The 26,153-nt window shown below is 39.1% G+C and overlaps 1 protein-coding gene across 1 annotated transcript in view; it reads right to left on the minus strand.

Moving 5' to 3' along the window:
• Positions 1–26,153, minus strand: part of CTNNA2 (catenin alpha 2) — a 962,660-nt gene that overhangs the window by 738,730 nt on the left and 197,777 nt on the right. Inside the window, exon 3 of the mRNA XM_046662353.1 lies at positions 11,404–11,570. Within this exon, the coding sequence (XP_046518309.1) occupies positions 11,404–11,570 (167 nt within the window). The remainder of the gene's footprint in view (positions 1–11,403; positions 11,571–26,153) is intronic.

Here is a 26,153-nt window from a genome sequence, read left to right on the forward strand (position 1 = left end):
AAGGTAACACGCTCATAGGTTCTGGGGATTGGAAGGTGGACATCATTGGGACCATTATTCTCTCTACGTCACCATGCATCATGCCTTCAAGTTCTCCTACACCTACACTTTTGTATATAATCCTTTTGTACATAAACCTTCCTCCAGTAACCTATTTCTAGTCTCACCTGATTCCCTGAATCTGTGCACCATCCATGGCACTTTTTATTTTTTCCATTTTTTTTTATTGAGTTATTGATAGGTTACAATCTTGTGAAATTTCAATTGTACATTAATGTTTGTCAGTCATGTTGTAGGTGCACCACTTCACCCCTTGTGCCCACCCCCCACCCCACCTTTCCCCTGGTATCCACTAAACTGTTCTTGGTCCACAGTTTTAAATTCCTCATATGAGTGAAGTCATACACAGATTATCTTTCTCTTGCTGGCTTATTTCACTTAACATAATTCTCTCAAGGTCCATCCATGTTATTGCAAATGGAATGATTTTGTTCTGTTTTGCAGCTGAGTAGTATTCCATTGTATATATGTACCACATCTTCTTTATCCATTCGTCTGTTGATGGGCACTTAGGTTGCTTCCACGTCTTGGCTATTGTAAACAGTGCTGCAATAAACATTGGGGTGCACAGGACTTTTGGGATTGCTGACTTCAGGCTCTTTGGATAAATACCCAGTAGTGGGATGGCTGGATCGTATGGTAGCTCTATTTTTAGTTTTTTGAGGAATCTCCATACTGTTTTCCATAGTGGCTGCACCAGTTTGCCTTCCCACCAGCAGTGTAGGAGGGTTCCTTTTTCTCCGCAACCTCTCCAACATTTGTTGCTATTAGTTTTAGATATTTTTGTCATTCTAATGGGTGTAAGGTGATATCTTAGTGTAGTTTTGATTTGCATTTCCCTGATGATCAGCGATGATGAGCATCTTTTCATGTGCCTATTGGCCATCAGTATATCTTCTTTGGAGAAATGTCTGTTCATGTCTCCAGCCCATTTTTTGATTGGGTTGTTTGATGTTTTGTGGTTGAGTTGCGATAGTTCTTTATATATTAAGGATATTAAGCCTCTGTCAGATATATGACTTGCAAATATTTTTTCCCAGTTAGTGGGTTGTTTTTTTGTTTCAATCCTGTTTTCATTTGCCTTGAAGAAGCTCTTTAATCTGATGAAGTCCCATTTGTTTATTCTTTCTATTGTTTCCCTTCTCTGAGAAGGCATGGTGTCTGAAAAGATCCTTTTAATACTGATGTCAAAGAGTGTACTGCCTACGTTTTCTTCCAGAAGCCTTATGGTTTCAGGTCTCACCTTTAGGTCTTTGATCCATTTTGAGTTTATTTTGGTGAATGGTGAAAAATGATGGTCAATTTTCATTCTTTTACATGTGGCTTTCCAGTTTTCCCAGCACCATTTGTTAAAAAGACTTTCTTTTCTCCATTGTATGCCCTCAGCTCCTTTGTCAAAGATAAGCTGTCCATAGATGTGTGGTTTTGTTTCTGGGCTTTCAATTCTGTTCCATTGATCTGTGCACCTGTTTTTGTACCAGTACCATGCTGTTTTGATTACTGTAGCTTTGTAGTATGTTTTGAAGTCAGGGATTGTGACGCCTCCCGTTTTGTTCTTTTTTCTCAGGACTGCTTTAGAAATTTGGGGTCTTCTGTTGCCCCATATGAATTTTAGGATTCTTTGTTCTAATTCTGTAAAGAATGTCCTTGGGATTCTGATTGGGATGGCATTGAATCTGTAGATTGCTTTAGGTAGAATGGACATTTTAACTATGTTTATTCTTCCAATCCACGTACATGGAATGTCTTTCCATCTCCTTATGTCGTCATCCAATTCTCTCAGAAAGGCCTTGTAATTTTCATTATATAGGTCCTTCACTTCCTTAGTTAAATTTACCCCAAGGTATTTTATTCTTTTTGTTGCGATTGTGAATGGTATTGTATTCTTGAGTTCTTTTTCTGTTGGTTCATTACTGGAGTATAGAAATGTTACTCATTTATGCAAATTGATTTTATACCCTGCAACTTTGCTGTAGTTGTTGATTACTTCTAACAGTTTTCCAATGGATTCTTTGGGGTTTTCTGTATATAAGATCATGTCGTCTGCAAACAGCGAGAGTTTCACTTCTTCCCTCCCTATTTGGATTCCTTTTATTCCTTTTTCTTGCCTGATTGCTCTGGCCAGGACGTCCAGTACTATGTTAAATAAGAGTGGTGATAGAGGGCATCCTTGTCTCGTTCCTGTTTTCAGGGGGATGGCGTTCAGTTTTTGCCCATTGAGTATGATGTTCGCTATGGGTTTGTCGTATATGGCCTTTATTATGTTGAGGTAGTTTCCTTCTATGCCCATTTTGTTCAGAGTTTTTATCATAAATGGCTGTTGGATCTTGTCAAATGCCTTCTCTGCATCTATTGAGATGATCATGTGGTTTTTATTCCACAGTTTGTTGATGTGGTGTATCACGTTGATTGATTTGTGGATGTTGAACCATCCCTGTGTCCCTGGTATGAATCCCACCTGATCCTGATGTATGATTCTTTTGATGAATTGCTGAATTCTGGTTGCCAAAATTTTGTTTAGAATTTTTGCATCTATGTTCATCAGTGATATTGGCCTGTAGTTCTCTTTTTTCGTGGTGTCCTTGTCAGGTTTTGGTATCAGCGTGATGTTGGCCTCATAGAATGTGTTAGGAAGTGTTCCATCTTCCCTAATTTTTTGGAATAGCTTGAAAAGGATGGGTATTAAATCCTCTCTGAAAGTTTGGTAGAATTCCCCAGGAAAGCCATCTGGTCCTGGGGTTTTATTCTTTGGGATGTTTTTGATTGCTGTTTCAATCTCTTTCCTTGTGATTGTTCTGTTCAAATTGTCTGCCTCTTCTTGAGTGAGCTTTGGGAGACTGTAGGAGTCCAAGAATTTATCCATTTCCTCTAGGTTATCCATTCTGTTGGCATATAGTTTTTTGTAGTATTCTCTTATAATCTGTTGTATTTCTGCAGAGTCTGTTGTTATTTCTCCTTGCTCATTTCTGATTTTGTTTATTTGAGCTTTCTCCCTTTTTTTCTTTGTAAGTCTGGCTAGTGGTTTGTCAATTTTATTTATCTTCTCAAAAAACCAGCTCTTTGTCTCATTGATCCTTTCTACTGCCTTTTTCATTTCAATAGTATTTATTTCTGCTCTGATTTTTATTATTTCTCTCCTTCTGCTGACTTTGGGCTTCATTTGTTCTTTTTTCTCTAGTTCAGTTAGGTGTGCTTTAAGGTTGCTTATTTGGGATTTTTCTTGTTGGTTAAGATGTGCCTGTATTGCGATGAATTTTCCTCTTAATACAGCTTTTGCTGTATCCCATATGAGTTGGTATGGCATGCTATCATTTTCATTTGTTTCCAGGTATTTTTTTATTTCTTCTTTAATTTCTTCAATGATCCATTGCTTGTTCAGTGGTGTGTTTAGTCTCCACATCTTTGTGCCTTTCTCAGCTTTTTTCTTGTAATTAATTTCTAGCCTTGTAGCACTATGATCTGAGAAGATGCTTGTTATTATTTCAATTTTTTTAAATTTGTAGAGGCTTGTCTTGTTTCCCAACATACGGTGTATCCTAGAGAATGTTCCATGTGCACTTGAGAAGAATGTGTATTCAGCTCCTTCAGGGTGGAGTGATCTATATATGTCTATTAAGTCCAATTGTTTTAGTTTTTCATTCAGCTCCACTATTTCCTTGTTGATTTTCTGTCTGGATGATCTGTCCATTGATGTGAGTGGGGTGTTGAGGTCCCCTACTATTATTGTCTTGTTTTTAACATCTTCCTTTAGGTCTGTTAATAGTTGCTTTATGAATCTTGGTGCTCCTGTGTTGGGTGCATAGATATTTATAAGCGTTATTTCTTCTTGATGAAGTGTCCCTTTGATCATTATATATTGTCCCTCTGTGTCTCTCTTTACCTGTCTTATTTTGAAATCCACTTGGTCTGATATGAGAATTGCAACACCTGCCTTTTTTTCCTTGCTACTTGCTTGAAGTATTGTCCTCCACCCCTTCACCCTGAGTCTGTGTTTGTCCTTGGGGCTGAGGTGTGTTTCCTGGAGGCAACAAATTGTTGGATCTTGTTCTTTAACCCATTTTGCCACTCTGTGTCTTTTTATTGGAGAGTTCAATCCATTCACATTGAGAGTGATTATTGATGCATGTGGACTTAATGCTGTCAATCTATCGCGCATTATCTTGTTTTCCTGTGTTTCTTTTCCTGTGTGCTTTAGACTATCCATTTAATACTGCAATTTCTTATGCTGGGTTTCTTAGATTTTTCCTTATCTATGATTTGTGACTCTGTTCTGTACTTTATTTTAGTGTCTACCTTGAAGTTTGTATTTAGAATCTCGTGTATTCTAGTCTATTCTCTGGTGGTCTCTTACTTACTTGACCAATACTGATTTAGACCCTTTGCTCTTCCCCTCCTAAATAATTATTTTCATTTTTTCTTCCAACTTGTCTTATTAATTTGTAATTAGAGTGCTAAGATCGTCCTTGTTTTGGTAGTTTCCTTATTTTTACCCTAATGCTATAGTTGAATATTTGCTATCCTGTTCTGGTTCTATCCACTGGTCTCCCTAGTCTGTGGATTGTGTCCCCTTTCTCCCTTTTTTTCTTTTTTCAAGTATGAGAGCCTTCTTGAGGATTTCTTGTAATGGAGGGCTTTTAGTTACAAATTCCCTTAACTTTTGTTTGTCTGGAAAAGATTTAATTTCTCCCTCATATCTGAAGGAAATTCTTGTTGGATAGAGTATTCTTGGCTGAAGGTTTTTATCCTTTAAAGCTTTGAATATATCACTCCATTCTCTCCTAGCTTGTAGGGTTTCTGTAGAGAAATTGGCTGACAGTCTGATAGGGGCTCCTTTATAGGTTATTCTCTTTTTTTTCCTTACTTCCCTGAGTATTCTTTCCTTATCATTCCTATTTGCCAACTTTACTATTATGTGCCTTGCGGTGGGTCTTTTTACATTGACAAATCTAGGAGATCTAAAACCCTCCTCTACACACATTTCTCCGTTGATCCCTAGATTTGGGAAGTTCTCTTCAATAATTTCGTAAAGCACACCTTCTGCTCCATTTTCCTTTTCCATATTCTCGGGAATTCCTATGATCCTTATGTTCTTACTCCTCAGTGAATCCATTATCTCTCGAAGATTTTCCTCATTTTTTTAAATTCTTAGTTCTCTTTCTTCCTCTGTCTGGCGCCATTCAGCCTGTCTGTCCTCAATTATGCTGATTTGCTCCTCTAGGTTGTCTACACGGGCATTCAGGGAATCCGTATTCTGTTTTATCTGGTCCATTGTGTTTTTCATCTCAAGTAATTCTGTTTGATTCTTCTTTATGATTTCAATCTCTTTTGTGAAGTAACTCCAGAACTCGGCTTGTTTCTCTATCTTTCTCGCTACCTCATTGAGTTTTTTGATGATAGCTGCTCTGAATTCATTATCACTTAGTTTACCTAATTCCAAGTCCTCAGGACTTAATTCTGTGTTATTATTTTCCTTCTGGTCTGGGGCTTTTATAAATTGCTGGATGGTAGAGGAGCGGTTTTTTCTCATGGTGGTAGAATTCAGTTGCAGTTACAGCCTGTCGCCACTAGATGGGGGTCGAGAGTGGCGTTAGCTCTCCACCTTGGGGCAAGATGGCTGTGCCCACTGGCTTTGCTGGGGGGGAGGGGGTGTTACTCACACGCGCTGGTCTGGGTTCAGATCAGTTCTGTTCTCTGGTCTCCCAAGGCCCTTGATTTATAGGGTCCCCACGGACGGAAGCTTTCCCCCCGTCAGCGGGTCTCCACTGAATCAGCGGCAGGAGTCCTGGATGATCCCCCGGTCACGCGGCCCCTCCCCCGCTCCTTCCCGACCCGCACCGCAGCGATTGCAGACTCTAAGGGGAGGGAGCGATGTTCTCTCCTACCCTTCCAGCGCCTCCGAGGGTGTAAGCAAGGTTTATGATCTCCGCCTTCTTGGTATTGTAGGTCTCTAATGAGCTGGCATTATGTTTATTCTCTGAAATTCAGTTCTTCCAATCTTTTGTTGTATTTTGGAGGGGAGAGAATCCCAGGTCAGGTCACCCCGCCATTTTGCTCCGCCCACTCTCTATCTGATACATGTTTTGAGAATATTTTCTCCCAGTCTGTGGCTTGTCTTTTTATTTTGTATGAATTTTTCAAAGATTAAAAGTTTTTAATTTTGATGAAGTCCATTTTATCACTTTTTTCTTTTATGATTTGTGCCTTCTTATTGTCCTACTTAAGAAATCTTTTCTTAACCCAGGACACTAAAATTTTCTCCTGTGTTTTCTTCAAGAATTCCTATGGTTTTCTTCCTTTTGGGTTTATACCCTATTATGAATTTCTTTTCCCATATATAGTGTCCTGTAAGAGTTGAGAATTATTTTTCTGCCTATGACACCATTAGTTTAAAAGATTTTCCCTTTGCCCATCGAATTGTTTTGGCAACTTTGACTCAAATCAATTCACCCTGTACATGTAGGTCTATTTCAGGACTCTCTATTCTGTTCTATTGAGCTATATGACTATCTTTTCACCAATAACAAAGTGTCTTGATCACTGTAGCCTGAGAATTAATTCTTCCAACATTGTCTTTCTTTTTTAAATTGCTATGGCTATTCTATATCCTTTGATTTTCGATATAAATTTTAGAATCAGTTTGTCAATTCCGATAAAAAAGCCTGCTGTGATGGTCAAAACCTCATGGATGTCCAAATGGGCATGACTACTCCCTACTCTATTCCTTCGAAAAATAGGCTTCTCACTGGGTGTACTTCATCTGTGCCCAGCTGCCTTCTTTTCGGATTCCCCTGCAGAGATTGTACAAAGGTATCCTTAAAGTAGCGCAGGCAATACACAGGTTATCAGAAGCGTTCTCAGTCTTCCTTCGTTCCTCTCCTCAGACCCCACAACAGTCACACACACTCCTCATCTGAATGACAAACACCCCAGCTGATCAGCCACTAAGATAATCTGACTTTCCTGAGAAGTTGACTAAGGGGTTGTTGTTTTCTATTTTGCTACTCCACCTTCTAGAGAGAAATTTCTAGAGAGATAATCAAGAACATCATTATTCCAGGACCTAGCCTGAAGACAGAAAAAAGGTCATTGTTTTCTCCAATACACACGTCTAGATGAGTCTATGTGTGTAACGCTATCACTAATGCTAAGAATTGACAATATAATCTGATTACATTAATTCAGAGCCTAAGGAAAATATATATCGCTCTTCATGATCACTAATTGAAATGCAGGATTCCTTCAAAAGTCTGAAGTGCCACATGTCAACCTAACACACTGACAATGTCAACTGATTGCAAAATACACCAGGTGTCTGGCTAGGGAATCACTCACCGGCAACTTCAACAATGAAAGTGATTATAATTCAGTATTTTTAATGATGCTTGATGTGCAAACGATTACTTTAGCTTTGCTCAGGAACAGCAAATTCCCACTTCAGTCATAACTCGACTTTGAATTATGTATCACCCACTATTCCATCACTATTCTCTTGAATTGAAACAACTATAGTAACAAAAACCTTTTGCAGTCATGTGAATCCTTAACATAATATACTCAAAAAACAAAGCTCAACATTAAAGCATATGCAAACACTTGTGTGATGGAATACATAGCTTAATATAGGCAACCAGAATACCTACATGTTATATGAAAAGATGGACTCTTCAGCAGTCATATAAAGTTGAATTTCCAAATATAATTTTAAGGTAGTAGAATGCAAAGACATATATCCTAGAAAATCATACAGTTTCTGCAGGGCTTCCAATTCTTTACTTATTTTTAGAGGGTGAACAATATTTGCTTACAATTACTCAATTTGCAACAACTACCTATGGGGGTGCCGGGCAGAGAATAAGGGAGGGTAGCTTAGGAGAATAAATTGACTATCCTTCATCTACGGAGTGAATTATTGATGGAAAAACATGAATGTAAGTTTCTGATAAGAAGGCAATTCCCTCTACGTTCCCGTAAGTTACTCAGAAATGAGAAAAATCAATATCTGGAAAGAACAGCAATAAAAATTTGGCATATGGCCTAAAAGATAAAAAATAAAATATTATGTGTAATGCTTAAAGTAAAATAGTTATGTAGCGGTTAACGTGGCAGGAAGCTCCGGGGCTCACTATAGCCTATTATTCAATCTTCTGAACCATCAGAAAACTGACTCACTACCTTACTATTATTGACAGCACCTGCCACTCTTTTTCTCGTCTATGTTTTATCATTCACATGGTAAAGAAACTCCTTTTTTATTTAGAAAAAGCCTTGATGAAGGAGTAGATGATCATTTCTAACCCGCTCCATGAGAATGCGTAAAGATATTTTCTTCATCCTGAGTTAAAAACAAACAAATAGATATTGGTAGACAATACATGTTTATGAAAGGATGTGTTTCCATGGAAAAGAATAAAAATGCTACTAAATAGAATTGCGTATGTGTTCATTTGTAATGAATTGTTGACACGCTGTCCTTTCTGGGGTCCAGGGAGGTCAAGAGCCCCACGATACGATCCCCTGACGGATCTGAAGCCAAAGAGGGCCACAGGCCATGACCCGCGTAATTCACTGATAGCACCGAAAACTGCAGTTCCTCTCTTGCTCCACAAGATAGCAACATTCCACCACTGCTGTGCGCTCGCTGCAGAGGCTGCGCTCCAAGTAGAACAAGTGTGTTATTTAGTCTACAGTCATTTTTAATTTTACTACTGACAGTCTGACAGGACTTCTTAATATTGCTGGATTGACCTTTCCATGATTTTGTGCTAAATCCTTTTTTTTTAACTCCCTTAATCTGCTGTGTCGGGAAGAGAATACAATTGACTCCACCTTACGACAGGCTGCGTTGATACTATTAAGCGGAAAGCACTGGTCAAAACAGATGGGGAGAGAGGCAGGATTACAGGCAGCAAGTGGGGCCATGTGTCACATTACAGGCCCAGATTTCATGAGTGCTTTCCGAGTGTGGGCAGTTCAGGGAGAATATTTAGCTTGTCGTCACTCCCAGGAGTGCTGGACAGGGTCTTCCACAGCACAGAGAACACCACCACATGGGATGTAACGTTCACCTTTAGGTTCAGTCTTATTTTCCCCCTGGTAAAGGAAGATTGTCTATCTGGGGTAAACATCCTTCTCAAAATGTTGTCTTTGAAGACTCAGTTGGCTGTCAGGGAAAGATTACAAAGCTTTTTCTCCAACACACTTGAGAAGGAAGTAAGTGATTGCTGAAAAGATGCACATAACACAGGTGGGGCTGGAGGAAGGACGACCAGCACTGCAGTCTGCAAGGGTTCCAGGGATCTTACAGTGACTATGTGGCCACCATGTACGGAACTCTTACTTTACACCAGACTCGGCAATAAATGCTTCATAGTAATTTCCCCCATTTACACCTCACCATGACTCAAGGGCTGTACGGTCACTAGCTCTGTATTAACAGATGAGGTGTCTGAGACATATGGAGGTTATGAGTGGGTTACAACACGGCTGGCAAGAGCACATCAAGCCAAGGTTAAACCTAGTTAGTGTTACTCCAGTGGCCAAATGGTTAATCATAACGTTACACTGCCCCTCAACAGCCTCTGAAATGGCAAAGTCTCCCCTCGTACTGCTTTTGTCCTATTGGCAAGACCCTTTCCTGGGTTTTAAGGGTCTGTTCTCTGAGAAAAAAAATCCCAAGCAGGTTCTGCTTTGTGTCCCTTGGCTCCTCCAGTCCCTGTATAGAAACCATGAGGAGCTATACCTCACTTTGTGGTTTATGACCATGGAACTCATGCTGGAGACGGTGGAATTTTAGGATTTTTATATATTGCAGAGTTTATACGTAACTTCAAAATCTTGGCCCTTTAATTGGGGCCAACTCAGATAAACGATCCTGTCCACGATTTTTTGACAGAGAACACTTGTGGTTTTATAAATTTCTTTTGTTTTTTTTTTTTTAGGAAGATTAACCCTGAGCTAACTACTGCCAGTTCTCCTCTTTTTGCTGAGGAAGACTACCCCTGAGCTAACATCCGTGCCCATCTTCCTCTACTTTATACGTGGGACATCTACCACAGCATGGCTTGCCAAGCGGTGCCATGTCAGCACCCGGGATCGGGACCGGCAAACCCCGGGCCGCCGAGAACCAGAACGTGCGAACTTAACTGCTGCGCCACTGGGCCGGACCCTATAAATTTCTTAAAGGGACCCCTCAACCCACCCCTGGAACACATTTGAGATGGAAGAGAAAGTGAGGGCAGGCTCTCATTATTAATTTCCTATCTCACCTGCCCTTCATTGTTTATTTCACTGACAAAGAAAAATAAGACTTTGAGGGTTGGCTAAAGGGGAAAGGGCCAGAGCTAGAGGAAACAAGCCAGCAAAAAGGCAACTAAGCCTCTAAAAACGAAAGTGCCTGCTTCACATCCCATCACCTAAGGACCCTGACATAAGCCCAGGAATGAAATCCACTGAGGGCATGGAATAGAGACTCACTGGGCAGAAGGCATGTTCCTCAGCAATTGAGTTATGGCATCTTAGTTAAAGCGCTGAATCATCCTGGTTGCAACTAGATACCAGTCAGCAACTAGAAAAACAGAGAAAGACCTAGCTGTGGGGGACTAGGAAGGTTGCCTTGGCGCCTGTTCCAGTAAAATTTGTGGCCAGGGCAGGGCTCCACTTCTATTAGGACAAAAGAGTTAATAGGAACCAAGGAACCCTGACAAGCAAGGCGTACATAATGGAGTTCTATGGGCGGGTGGGGCACATATGTGCCCAGAGACCCAGTCCAGGAATGTGAGATGTTAGGCTTGGTGCAACAAGGTAACTCTAACCATGGGAGGTACGTATAGGACATGTTTTTATTGCCAGACTAAGGTAGGCTCAAAGTCTGTGTATCTACAGAAGAGCAAATGTGGAGCAGTAACAAAATATATTCAACACGCAATCTATACTAAGGTGCACATAGGTGGTCCTTTGGCCAATTACCCAGAAGAGCTGGCCTAGTGTGAATCACCACATGGACCAGCCCTGCTCTGAATCTCAAGACAGGGCCAAGGCAGGTGCACCATGCTCAGACTCTGCAACGTAAAAGAATGCACTATTTTGTACTCCTGAGAGGAAGGGGGGAATCCAAACTCTGTGTTTTGAGAGAAGAAAAACAATTCAAGTGTATCTTCTATAACTTTTTGAATATGTTATTGAATATAATTTTAGAATTAGAAAAATTGGGGAGCATACCACATGGGTGAGTACCCAAGTGATCTGGGGAGCAGTAAAACATCTTTTTAGAGCTCATTGCTGTAATATACATGGCCAATATTGCCACCCGCATAAAGTAAGTGTTGGTAAGTTCTACATACGTACAATTTTCAGATGAGATAAAAGTCTCATGACATCCGCCATGTCCGCAAGGATGAGTAAGCGCGTTACAGCTGATAGCAAAGCCCTTGCCGCCCGCACCATGGTGCCACGCTTCACGGATGAGCATGGGTCATCAGCAAACTCTGAAGAGGCGATGCGCATCGTCTCACCTGGAAGACAAACACGGAGAGGGATGTGTGTAGACGAGAGGCTCAGAGGCTGACACTGCTAAAGATCTGTGGATGGACTGTTAACTGCTCTTATTGCAAAACTACCATGACGGGGTGGGACTTCTGCCACCTCCAATGCAGCAGAACTTTTCAAGGCAAATGCATCAGTGCACATGGACAGGGGCTGTGAACAAAACAAGGTGCTCATTTCACACTGAAGTATGAAATTATGCTTTTAATATCAATCAAGAACACATTTAATTTGATTTGTCTAATAGTTGAGATGAATTTGTCCTGACCTTAATCATTTTCACTCTTCATTTCCCTTGGAACCAATGGTATTTACCAGAAAGCTAGTTGAGGTTACTGACAGTTGAAGTACAATGCTAATGGCTCCAGAGAGGAATGGAACTTAAGACCTTGGCCTCATTAACACTGTACTCTTAATTGAGCTAATCAGACAAGAACAGACTATAGAGATACCCCATATCCAGTCTTTTAATACTCTGCTAGGAACCTATTCTCTAACATAGAACATTTATAAGACAATTGAACCAATTCAACAAATGTTCATTAACTACATACTTGTGTCAGATTCTCTAGTAGGCTCTGGAATTACAAAGGTGACCGAGAACACCCTGGTCTCAGGGAATTCACCATCTAATAAAGAAACATATTGTAAATTCATAGTCACAATACAGTGATTATATGCCATAACAGACATACGATGAAGAATGCAGGCAAAGGAGAGGAGAGGGTGATTTCCTCATTTCGTGTGTGGCGGGGCAGGGGAAGCTGTAACTTTGATGGGCTTGGAAGAACTAAGAAGTATTCCCCAGGGAGACAAAGGTTGGAGGGGCACCCTAGGAAGCATGAACATTGTGTGAGGCTCTGAAACCTGGAGCGAGGCACTGAGCCTAGGGAACTGCAGCCATGTGGAAGGTCACAGTAAGGAAAGGGTATGGGGAAGAGAGGTGCCAGTGCCTGGATCACTGTGGAAGAGATTTGCATTGTCCTCAGCAGTGAGGGAAACGACATTAACAGATTTTTCATTTTGGCTACATTACATAAAATAAACTGGAGGGGATAAGACTAGGGCAGAGAAACCACGTAATACGGCAGATGCAGTTATAGTCTGAAAGCAGTAATGAGAGCCTGCACCAGGCAAGTAGGAACTTGATATAGAGAGGAAGGGAGTATTAATGAGATCTGCACCAGACAAACAACGGATTTGGGGATTGATTAGATGTAGAAACGAGAGAGAGGGTGGAGGTGATGGTGAATATCAACACAATACCATCCACAGGTGCATATCTGCACAAAGGGACCCCAGGAGTGGGAAACATAGGGAGCTCATTAACTAGAATGAGCCTGGTCCCATATCAGTGGTGTGGATATCCACCCAGGATAGAGAGGACTGGGAGAGAGCATAAGGAAACTTCACATAGCAGTGTACACAGGGGCATAAAAGCTTCAATAAACTTGAAGACTAGAGTTAATATGACCGATTATTTAATTAAGGATAAAACAATTCATTCAATATTTTATTTATAGAAATAATTACTTCTCATCTATTAATCAAAACCGAGCTCATTTAAATAAAGTCAATTATATCATTGAAAGTCTGTGCATCCTGTAATTTATCCTAAGATATAAGGGAAAATAAAAAACACCATTACCATTGTACAGGCAGATCAGAATATAATGTAATTTGTTTAGTTAGTGTTACAGTTAATTAAACCCTGACAGTGATCCTTTTTATATTTGGGAAAAGTGGGTGCCTAAGGAAATATATTGTGCTGTTGGATTTTTAAAAGAGGCTACCATCTACAATAAGTGTATTATATTGCTGACCAGCTTTGTCTGGATGCTTAGGCACAAACAAATAGCTTGATATATAACAACAGCAAGGGAAAGACTTAAAAATTCATTACCATACTGGCACAATGGTGAATTTTCAAGAAGTATAGCCCTAGAGAGCGAAATAAACTTTAAGGTACAGGCTGGCACTTAGGAGACACATAATCAAGCCAAACGTCCCAGTGTCCCACCCTTGCCACAGGGAGATTACATAAATCTCCTCCTAGTCCCCCTCTACCCAAAACAAAAGACTAATTGAGAGATAGCTGTGCAGTGGGGAGAAGGCTACTTTATTGCCACTCTGTACAGTGCAGCTAGAAAGAATATTATACACCAAGACAAATCTAATGAAATACTGAGAGGGTCACCAGAGGCAAATGTGGGCAAATTTGTATATGGTATTAATGGGTTAGTCAGCTGCTGTTGAAATGGATCCACTTACTCAAGGGAAGGGGAGATTTATTCTGCCTATGAATTTAGGGAGCTATGTGGTTGATCCCAAATTCTGCAGGTTAAATTGGTACAAGCCATAGCTTGGGTAAGAGCAGACCACCCAGGAAGGCCACTCTCAAAACAGTCCAGTCGAACCCTCTCCCAGCATGTAGAGGAACTGTGCCTAATCAAACCAAGTTCAAGTACAGGTTTTATATAGAGGGTCAGTGTAAGGGCACTTCATCCAGATGCTGACCATTTGGTCAGCCCTACTGTTTCAAAGCTAGTGGGTGACACATAGCAACACAGGGTCCTCAGGTGGAGCTGATCAATCTGAGGGCCACAGCAGGCACCACTGAAAGGAGCTTAGTGTGTGTGCGTGTGTGTGTGTGTGTGTGTGTGTGTGAGAGAGAGAGAGAGAGAGAGAGAGTGAGTGACTGAGTGAGAGAAGGAGAGAGACTCACATTAGTAAATGTGACTCTGCAAATGGAAATTTCACACTAAATTCTGAGATCATTCTAAGATAAACAGAAGATGATTTAATTCAATTTACATTAAAACAAAAAGCTTATTTTAAGCAAATACAAATGATCTCATGTTGTTAAAGATTTCAAAGAAAAGGCAATCTGAAGTCAGCAATAACTGTAATGTGTTTTATATCCCTGTAGTTTTAGGATTACTGAATTAAAATTAAAATCTATATTACAAAGTGATAAGTCAGTTTATCAGGATAAAATCAGCTATTTTCCCAAGGAACTGCTTTTTCCATAAGACTAAAATATTTAGCTAAGAAATGGCATGCATGTGTAGGAGAGGAAGGAAGCTGCAAAGAGAGGCTAAGAGATCGGCCTGTTTCTTTTATTTTCACTCAATCTCATTTACTTGATTAAAGACCCAAGCTCAGAGCAGGGTTTCTATGGTCAAGCCTTTGATCTCCCCAAGCCTCTACCACTGGCTGGAAAGAAGGAAAATTAACATCTCCAAATAAGTGACTGAGGGGAAATAACAATTAATATGTACATAGTGGTTCTATATAAAAGTTTTTATCTAAGTATTTTTCTAAAAACTTTATATATATATATATATATATATATATATATATATTTACTCATGGATTGAAAAAGAATACATCTTTAAAGCCACAAAGACTTAGGGTCACATTCCAACTCCTCTCCAACCATTACTAAATATGCAAGATTGGCAATTATTCAACCTTTGTGTTTCAGTCTCCCCAATGTCAAACAAGGATGAAAACAATGATAGCCGCCTTGTGGAGTGCCATTAGGGTTAAGGATTAGAGATGATGCATTCAAAGCACCCAGCACAAGGCCTTTCCTGCAATGAGGGAGGGCTTCCTCATTATGATCATTAGTACCACTGCTACCACTGTCACTGTGATCCTCTCCAACACAACAGGAATTGGTGGTGAACTCCTGGTTAAAGGTGTGGAAGTGTATTTTTTGGTTGTTTCCATTCCTTGTGAACACAATAATTTAGAAGCCAGAAAACATGTGTCCTATAAAAATACTGATTGTTTTAAGGCAGAAAATACCCCTACCCCAAAAAAGTGATGCTAATGCTTGGTTTTCAAATCAGTGATTATTCTGGTTCTTATGCTATCCTGGAGGCACTGGGATGGGTGGATAATTGTGTACAAGCTTGAGGTAACATCACTCAAATGTGGAATGATACAGTACAGTATTAATAAATAGAAGAGAGTGATCCCATGCAGAGGGCAGAGTCTCAGGAGTATAAAAAGTCATTTAGGAGGCAGACGGTGAACTAATGGCATGAATATCATGTGGCTCACCTTTTGAAGGGTGAGCCTGCATGCAAGGTAAACACTCTCAAATACTTGACAAAGAAACTACTGGAAAACTTCGACAAGCAAGGGAAAAGGGATGGTGAAAAGCTATGTTCAGAGAGTGCAGGGTGAAGGAATGGAAAACTCAGAAATGTGGACGATCCTAGATGCTGATGAGGATTTCACTTATCTTTTCTTTGCACTCTTTCAGAAATGGCAGGCACTGAGCTGGTCCCCTGGAATCAAATGATGGAGACTAGAACTAAATTGAGAATGAAAATGAAGAAAAATGCAAGCCACAGAGCAAATCTAATGAAATACCCAGAATAAGAACAGATTAAGACATACAAAGTCAAGTAGGGAGATTTCCACGTACCTACCATATATTGTGTGGTCATTTACATTGTCAACATTTTTATTATAAATTAAAGATTGCTCCGTAAGAGAATTGAAAACACAGTTAATTAAAAGGAATCAAAATAGCATTCACAGTTCCAATAACCAGAGACAACCACCAGGGAACATTTATGAGCTGTCTTCTAGAAAGTTCTCTATGCCTATATTTTTAACTACTAGTTATCATATATAATATCTATAACTGCATATTATCCTTTGTCTAATTATATAAATTCTCTTTTGTTTAATCACACAGATTTTCCTTTGCCTAATTACATAAATTTCTAGTATATGTTGACAGTTAATGTTCTTGATATTTCCCTCCATTAAAGAATTCCTACAGAAGACAAGGGGGAAAAAAGCAAAACGTCCCAATCCTCTTAGCTATGGTTTATGCCCTTTCACAGTAACCTATACCTGCCTCAGAATCTTTTTCACACATATTTTCCTCAAGGTACAAATCTTAAAGGACTCTGAGAAACGAATCCTCTATAGCAATGCAGAAAAAACATATGTTTTCAGAGAAGAAAGCAAGACGAGTGAGGTATAATACTTGACCACAGCTTTGCAAAGCCTTGGCTAGCTGTGCTCCCTGACCTGTGCGTACTCACTGGGCCACACACTCACACAGCCAGTGCAGGAATACACACAGCCAAATTTTAAAAGGGTAATTGAGTGGATAGCGTACATCCTTTGAATTCCTTATCATTTTGATTACGTTGTAGAGTCTATAAGGCACTGTAATGCTTGAAAGCCATTACTGCTTTGCTTAGTTAATTTTTAAAACATGGTGGGAAAATATTTATCTTCATTTGAGATAAAGCAAACTGAAACATGAAATGAATGGTCAATGTGGAGGACACCAAGGAAGTTACAATGTTATCAGAGGCGATCTTGACACATTACAACATTCTTCGTTCCTTTTTAGAAGACACAGGTGAGTACTCCTTTGATAAGAATCATCCAGAATTAGTTGATGTATAGGAAAGGATGAGTTGAACAGGTGTTGATTTAACTAAGGACCTCTGAACTAACTGTGTTAGCAAACACTGAGGAATATCCTCTTTTGGGCTGGTTTCAGCAGCAAGGGGATGGTGCCCACAAGGTGATTCAAAATTCTTTCCATTTTAAGATTCTATTAGGTTGTGTCCATTTGGACTTAATATTTTAACATGTGCTCTCTCATCTCCTTCCTAATAAGAACAGTTCTCTTTTATTTAGAGCTCATGGTGTGCCAGGGTCTGTTCAAAGAGCTTTACATGATTAACTCAATTAGTGATGAAGAGAACCTGATGATGTAAATACTTGCATTGCTACCATTTATACCTGAGGAAAAAGAAAAGAGTAAAGGAAGATTACTTGCTTAAACAGCTGGTAAGTGGTGGAGCCAGAATTCAAAGCCAATCTGGCTTTAGAGTCAATGCTCTTAATAACAGTGCTTTAGAAATGTCTTTAAATTCTGCTTTCTGTATTAAAATTATTTGTTTACATATTTCCATTTGGACCTACATCATGAGTTTAAGACTAATATACTATTTTATTTAGTTAGCAGAGTATTATGAGGAATGAAGGAAGGATGGAAGGAGGGAGGAAAGGTGGAAAGAACAAAGACATTTCTCCAATTATTCTCAGGCTCTACCACTCCCTATCGTCTCATATCAGGGCTGATTTATCAATGCCTGTGCCTATATACATTTGAGTCTTCACCACTTTCCCAAGACTGTACGCTTAGTCAGAGTAGGGACCATAATGGCAGCATATTGATTTCTTTATTCCTAGGACCTAACATGCCTTTGACAAGGTGCATTCACTCAATAAATGTTTGGAGGAGCAAAGGAAGGTCTGCCTGGCACCTTACATTTTGAAACATATCAAATTGGTGGTGAAGCAAGGAGAAAGGACAAAAGAAATCCTGAATGCTATGAACTTCACAATGAAATGATAAGTTTAATATTTTTTCCCTTTTTTTTTTTTTAACTTGGACTTGTGTTTCAGCAAGCAGTGGGGAAACTCCAACATTCAAGAAAGGCAAGTGCTGGTGGAAGTAGCAATTCCTTTACGTTTCCTTTGTTTTGCCCACATAGGCATTTGTTATGCAGAATGAAAACATCTTAAAACTTTTTTAGAAGTAAGAACTTGAGAGAGCAATGTATGCATTTCACCCCAGGGTGGCTATGACTCAAACTCATGATTAGGGGAAAAGGTTGACAATCAAAATTTTTTCTGAGGCTCAGGGATGATGAAATCATGTATTTTCTCAAGCAAAATCTGCATTAAAAGAGCTACTTTCTGCGGACCCTCTCAACTCTAGCACTGAACATCTACACCAGTGCTTGGCATAGTTCAGCTTTTGTCACCAAAAGGCAAGATAATCTTTGGCCTAAATATGTGATATTCAGGAGAAAGCTTTATATGCTTTTATATATATACATATACATACATATAATTTTTAAAAAGCAAGTACACATCAAAACCATGTACATATTATAAAATGAGAATGCTGCTTTCTTTGTCATTCTACCAAAGGTAATGGGCTCCATGCATTCTTAACCATTCTTTGATTTTCCAAAGAGCTTTCTGAGCAAACAGGAAATTACATGCAAAATAACAGAAGGCTGATAGGTCCACTGACCCTGAAGTGATTGTGAGACTGGAGAATTTCTGACCTGGGTAGGACCTCTTCAGGCTCCTTCAACATCTCAGTCTCATCTTACATCTAAAGACACAGAAGCCAAGTGGAGAGTGACCTGCCGGAGATCAGGAAACTAGGTAAGGCCAGCATCCCAAGCTCTTGACATCCCAATCAGGGGCTCTGGCCACAGCCCCAGAGTGGCTGGGAGACCAACAAAGCACAACGTGACACCAGCAAATCATAACTTTCCCCTCACCTAACAAAATCCCAAAATAACCACATGGCCTTGTTACCGCCCTGCTTTAGTGGCTTGAGCAGAAAAATGTATGTCATCATTTGGTCAGACCCAGCGTTCTTTATCAAGGTGGGTAACTGAGTCTGTTCTAATGCAATTTTCCCTCCTATCAAGATATGTTCAGCATGTAAAAGTACTACAAATGTCAGTAACTGATGATTTAGTGTATTGAGTGTTATGAGCTATTAAACATCGTTAGAGACAGCAATGCACCTCCTTGCAGAAGGCACAGATCATTAAGCGTATGGATTTTAATTATTTCAGCTGTAGCCTTTTCCTGGGTTGGGAGGAGAGGGTGCAGGGTAATTTTGTGTTGTTGTAGCCAGAAAGATTAGCAAGCTGCAATATGGCACACTTCACAAATGAGACCTTTGCAAGGACCTGTTAAATGTAGCAAGAGCCACATTCCATAAAAAGGTGATTATTGTCTTGGGCTTGGATGCAGTGGAAGCCCATAAACTTGGAAACATTAAACAGTGATGTGCTAAGCTTAGGAGAAAAATGGAGTACAGAAGATCCATAGTGAACTCAAAGTCACTTGATATTTTTATAAAATAAAGAGAAAAGAAATTGATAATCATGTAAATTTCATTGTGCAATAAAAGCGTTCTTATATATATCAAATAAATACTTAAAGAAAGCCTATTGTTAGAGCGTAAAACAAATAAGCACCCAATAAACTAGCTTTTGTATATCCAAAATTTCAATAACCCTGTATATGTAGGGCACATCTCTCTATAAAAAGCATACTGCTGATTTATTTATATTCCTGTCAATAAACGTTTCTATTGATCAGTATGTTTATTCTCCTACAACCATGACCACAAATCAAACCCCCTGAAATGTCAGCAGACTGATAGAGTACTTAGTAGTTGAAATGTGATTTCAAAAACCTTTTAATGTGATGAGGAAAGAAAGAAACAATGCCACAACTGGCATCTAGACTGGACAGCAGAGATAGTATGATCACCAACAATGCTAGCAACTAGTCTTGAAGGAAAGAGGAAGGCTCAACATCCCAACAAGCAAATGTAGAGGACACCTTGGTTTCCTTTTGCTAATTAAGATACCGTGTAAGAAAATACAGAGTAGGGAGGTGGTGGTCAGATTTAATGTCCAAATCCCAGAATTTAAGAATACTTTGGAGGGCATCAGGCAGCCTACATCTCAGCAGATGTAAAATCCAGGTGCGACCTCTAAGACAGAAACCCCCTCCCTCCCTAGGAAACCAGTCCAATTTGAGATCCTCTAATAGATAAAATATTTTTCTGCAACTATTTGGTCTTTGATGTACTCTTCTGAATCATACACAAAAATCTAATCCCCTTTTCAACAGCATAGCTCTTGAGAGAATCTTTTAAATGTCCTTAAGGATAAATAAAAAATCAAAACAAACATTCTTCAGCCATTGCCCAAGAACTAATACCGCCTCCAGATTATGAAAAGGACAACTAACATAAAGAAATTAACGAACAGCTCCCCCCAGGTTTTGAAATGTTAAATACTTACTAACTATTCAAACCAAGATGATTTGTTTCCTTTTACAGGACCTTTTAATCAAATTAATAGTGTCAGCATGACAGGTGTTGCCAATCTTCTTTGGAGGGAACTAGTCTGGTTTCTGGCATGTTGTGAAACAATAGGAGATAACAACTGATAAGATAGATAACTGATAACAAGTCTGATCTATTTCAGGATCTAAATTACTACTTATATTAGAAAGATGTTAAATATGAGCTCATTGTGGAGTTGAATTCCTCAATTTCAGAGTGTAGAAGACAAGTATCAAGAACCTTATATGACTTGCTCAGGGTCACACAGCCAATTAGGGCCAGAGTCCAGACCATAGCTGGGTCTCTTGTCCTTGAGTTTGGATTTGCTGTAATTTACTACCATAGTTAATTTCTTTAGAAACCTCCTGTTTTTGACATGATTTCACAAATTTACAACTGACTGTCCCCAAAAGTTAATGCATATAATTTAAGCTTTTTTACACTAGTTTGGATGTCTTGATATTATGTTTATGTGTGAATATATTTGTAAGTTTCTATGGTATCTCAAAATTGTCATTAGTACAACTAAATAATACTTGCATCACTGATTTCATATCAGCTAAAATATAAATGCAAAGAAAAGCAACTAGGAAGAATAAAAAAAGGTACATTATAAAATTTATAGGCTGATATGCTGCAGACAAACTAGGCTCGAAATTGCTATACTGTAAAATAACAAGTGAACTTTTTCTAAAGTAGTCTTTGGCTAAATGAAAACACAGGAATAATTCTCATAACGAGGAAAGTTGATCAAGGATAGAAAATTCTACCACACATCTTAAAATTAGAAACAAAACAAAAAATGTTCCAAGTAATTGGTATCATGAACCTGGTAAACCAAGCCATAAAATTACAGCTCAATTAAGTTATGTTTTAAGATAGAACACAGAGAAAACTGATTTCCCTCACTGATTTCTTGGTGAAAAAACTAGAATGATCAGATTCTAGGATTTAAATGCCATGGTCTGTGCTTTAATTTCTAAACTGCCATCGATTTTCCAGTCATCACAGAGAAATGGCAGTTTCTTAAATGTGAGTGTACTTCACTGACTGACAGTAGGCACCCAGGTCACCATCATTCTGATTCCAATATTAAGAGGGCTCCAAAAGGGATCAGATCTAAATCAACATTAGCATATCAATTGTAATAAAACACTGCTAACAAAAATGTATTTGCTCAGTGGGGGGATCTGGCAATAGGTAATGAAGAAAATTGATTTAAGGTAACTCAAAACCCTAAATCCAAAAGGACAAACTGGCAAAATGTGCTAATCATAGCTTTCTTCCTGTCTGTGATCAATAGCTTGTCACTAGGGTCATGATGGATCTCAGACAGTCTTCTCTCCTTCGAATCCAAACATACATTTTATAAAATAAGTGAAATAAGTTTATAACAAACATCAACCTTGAAAGGGAAAAATGTCCCAACAGGGTGACATACAGCCTCAACAGTGAGGGAAATGTGGGGGGTTAGGACAGTTCTGTCTACACCGCCTTAGTTGTAGGGTTGATTGTATGATCACATCTATAAATGTGTGTTTGTGTGCAAAGTGTATAAGGAGATACTATATTTCATTTCACTCATTTACCAAGCACTTGCTGTGTGGTAGACACTTCCTAGGTTCTAGATATTTAAGATGAAGTCATGATTTCTACCCTCTGTTTACTTTCAACCTGATCTTTCTGAAAGGCTCACTAAACACGGATCATCTGTGGAACACCTGTAGAGAAATGTCCACTGAATAGGCATTTGGAAACTCAAGAAAGAGGAAGCTGCCTTTTAGGCAGCTGGGAATCATGAGTCAGTGGGGGATGCTTAGTCAGTTATAATAATAAGTAAGAGGGGCCAAAAAGTGTTTATGTGTGAGAATCTATACCTATACCTATACTTACACCTATATCTGTACCTACCTATATATCTATCTGTACATCTCGACAGAGACAGAGAATGAGAGAGAGATTCTTTCTTTCTTTATGCCTCCAATGGGCAGCTGTTAGCCACGACTCTGAGAGACGGCAGAGACCAGTTACACACTGTTAACTCCCTCTCCCCCAAATCCTTGCTAGATTGCTAAAAAACAAAAATTATAGGGGCTGTCCCAGTGGTGTAGTGGTTGAGTTCACATGCTGCACTTCAGCAGCCCATGATTTGCAGGTTCGGATCCCTGGTGTGGACCTATGCACCACTCATCAAGCCACGCTGTGGCAGTGTCCCACATAGAAAATGGAGGAAGATTGCCACAGATGTCAGTTCAGTGACAATCTTCCTCAAGCAAAAAGAGGAGGATTGGCAACAGATGATAGCTCAGGGCCAATTTTCCTCACCAAAAAAATTATGGGTGAGAACATCCCAGACAAACTCTTCCTCATTAATTAGTTCCCTAGCCCCATATTAAAGCAAAGATCCAATGGTTAAACTGAAAAAAGTAGGATAAATATACCCTTTTCCTTGTATTCCCAGACTTTTTGGACCCTCTTTTGTATATTAACAATTGTACCCATCCTCAGATTCTCTTGCCAGTCTCTGAGTCTTTCTGCCTCTTGCAGCCTGCTCCCAAGTAAAGTAGGCCCCATTCTGTGCTTCTTTATGTTGATTTCCTTTGATGTAAAAGTGGAAAAATAGTGATAAATGATTTGAAAATTTCACTGCATGCACTTGCCGGTGAATGCAGGTGCCCAGTCCCTTGGTAAGCATATTTCTCACTACAAATTAATAAACTCACATTGGGAGTATAATTTAACCTCACATGTAGATCTGCTCATAGGGAGAGAATAGTCTGGTCATGCTGATGTTAGCAATCCACTCAGTATGACAGTATAATAAGGATTAATAAACTAACATGGATCTTTTAAGCAAATACACACATGGTTGTTTAATTCTTCCATCACTTACATATTATGGAGTTGCAGTGACTGAACAGCAATTGCCTTGGGGCTACGCCAGGAGGTGTCTGATTGGGGTAAGTACGGGAACTGGTTTTGAACAACGAAGAGGAGTGATTTTCAACTCCTACTCTCAACACAAGTGGTTCTTCTCACTAAAAGGAGTTTAAAGGAAAGGCTGGGGAAGAAAATGCAGATGTCAAAGAACCTACAGAGGTGGAGAACTTATTTTAGAGACAGGGAACTGAAGCCTTACTGAGCAATACCTGGGCTTAACAAGCCAAATTCTAAGCCACTTCCAGATAGTATTCAGGGACATGAAGTAAAAAGTAGGCAGCCTGACACATTGGACAAGCGACAATGGTAGCTCAGGCTGATTTCATCTCAGCCTGCACAGAGGTCACCATGTGTTCACACTGGTCCAAGGCTGTCACTCAGGTGGAAAAAGAAGCCTGTATGAATCCACCATACATCCTTTACAAGATGCTCTATGTAAACAATGGGTAGTCAACTATGTTTAATTCTCACATCAGAGTGTGGGTTCAGCCATTTTTAATAGATCCATTTGTAATCTTCACACGATTCCAAGTTAAAGACTCTTTTCAGGTACAAATGCATAAGCATGCACACACATGTCACATAAACTCCCACCAAGTGTGCCCTACTTAAATACCTAGTCAAGGCTTTGGCACAGAGAGCTGGCAAAGCCAGTAAATGGAACCATTTCTAGAATTTAGCCTTAAGGCTTCTTTGCTTCATGTGCTACACATTATAACTACATTTGAGAATCCCCAAAGCTAATATTTTCAATAATCAACAGATGCAGTTAGAGATCATTTCCAAAAATGGCAGCATTATACAGATCTATTTTACCCTACTCTGTGTGGATCTCTTCAATGTTAATCAATGTTACTTCCTCACTCTTAATGACTTTTAACTCATTCCCCTCTTCCCCAGAGACTAAGAATAGATGACTAAATGATCTCAAGAACCTTTTCCAATTCTGGATACCATGATACAAAAAAAAAAAAAAAAATAGCAGCTCTTATTCATAAAACACTTACTATGTACCAGGCACAATGCTAAGCACTTTACACATACGATTTCACAATGAGGTGGACAACATTAGCTCCATTTCAAAGATAAAAGAAACTTAGCTTGGAAATGTCTTAGCTTAGAAAGGTTTATTAATTTGTCCAAGGTCACACAGCTAGTCAGCTTCAGCCCTACGAGGTGAATCTAAGTCTCCTAGAGTTAAAAGTCTGTGATCTCAGTAACCTTGAAGCTTGAAGCCAAGAGTCTATTGGTAGAAAAATCCAAAACACAATATAATGATGAGGAGGATGATGAAGATGATGATGATAGTAATACAGTCACGTATTTCTTAACAATAGGGATATTTTCTAAGAAACATGTCATTAGGTGATTTTGTCGTGGTGTGAACATCACAGAATGTACTTACACAAACCTAGATGGTATAGCCTATTACACACTTAAGCTATATGGCAGCAATCTTATGGAACCACTGTCACATATGCGGTCCATCATTGACCAAAACATCGTTATACGGTGCATGACTATAGTAATAATTAGAGCTAATCCTGACACTGGGCTTATTCTGTGCCAGATTCTGCTCCAAGTACTGCATTAACTCATTTAATTCTCATAAGAACCCTACCAGGTAGGTACTACTACAGTTTTATAGATGAGGAAACTGAGTCACAGAAAGATTAATTTCCCAAAGACAAAAAAACTCGAGATAATAGAATGAAGATTTTAACCTAGAAAGTCTGGAGACAGTTTAGGATTTAACCACTTCTAAGACAATGCACGTGGTTATATGTCACACAAAACAACAAACACCAATAACAAAAATATGTTATAACACCAATAACACCAATGGTAAATGTATACATCTATCTATATTCTGTGGCAATATTTTTGAAACTGATCTTTTAAATAAAATCTACACATAAAAATGATGTCCTCATGTGCTACAATTTTAAGAACTAGGACAATATTTAAACAAAAATTTGAGGGGATATATAAAGTAGTAAATACAGGAAAGAAAGTCCCTGTCTCTTGCTGTAAAATCAGATACCTAAGCACTTGTCTGATTCACAGATGTCCAACTGACAATACTGTGGTGAGCATGTTGTGATCAATCCCACCTCCTTTTGTTCCTAATTAGAGACAACTTTAGAACCTTCCTTAACCAGAAAATAGCCAAAGTGCAAGAGTAAGCAAGAACATCTGACTTTTCCCTTAGACTGTAAAGTATAAAGCTTTGCATTGAAATGCCCCAGTCAACATTTCTTCATTAAGACTGGAGACATATTTAAAGGACTGCTAATTCTGCATGCAAAAGGCACCTATTGGTTTTCAAAAGCAAGCACATCTTATAGTGGATTGAGAAATCAGCAATCATCTATAGAGATTAGTCTGCTTTACACCCATTATGCACATGTATGCCCAATAACAATAGACTAAAACAAGCAACAAAAAGAACTCATACTTCATCACATGACAGATTTGGTTAACTGTTTTGAATTCTTACCACCTTAAAAATTCAGATTTAGCCTTTCTCCCTATTAATTAGATATCATTTACTATCTCTTTTCAGTTAGAACTTGGAGTTCCTCTGAATCTTAGGCTTACTAACTTTTACATATGGAAACTAAAAATAAAAGTAAAAATGTTGTCCATGCAAATTAAAATTTACATTCTT

Source organism: Equus quagga, chromosome 5 (assembly GCF_021613505.1).
Source record: "Equus quagga isolate Etosha38 chromosome 5, UCLA_HA_Equagga_1.0, whole genome shotgun sequence".
In the NCBI taxonomy this organism is placed as follows: domain Eukaryota; kingdom Metazoa; phylum Chordata; class Mammalia; order Perissodactyla; family Equidae; genus Equus; species Equus quagga.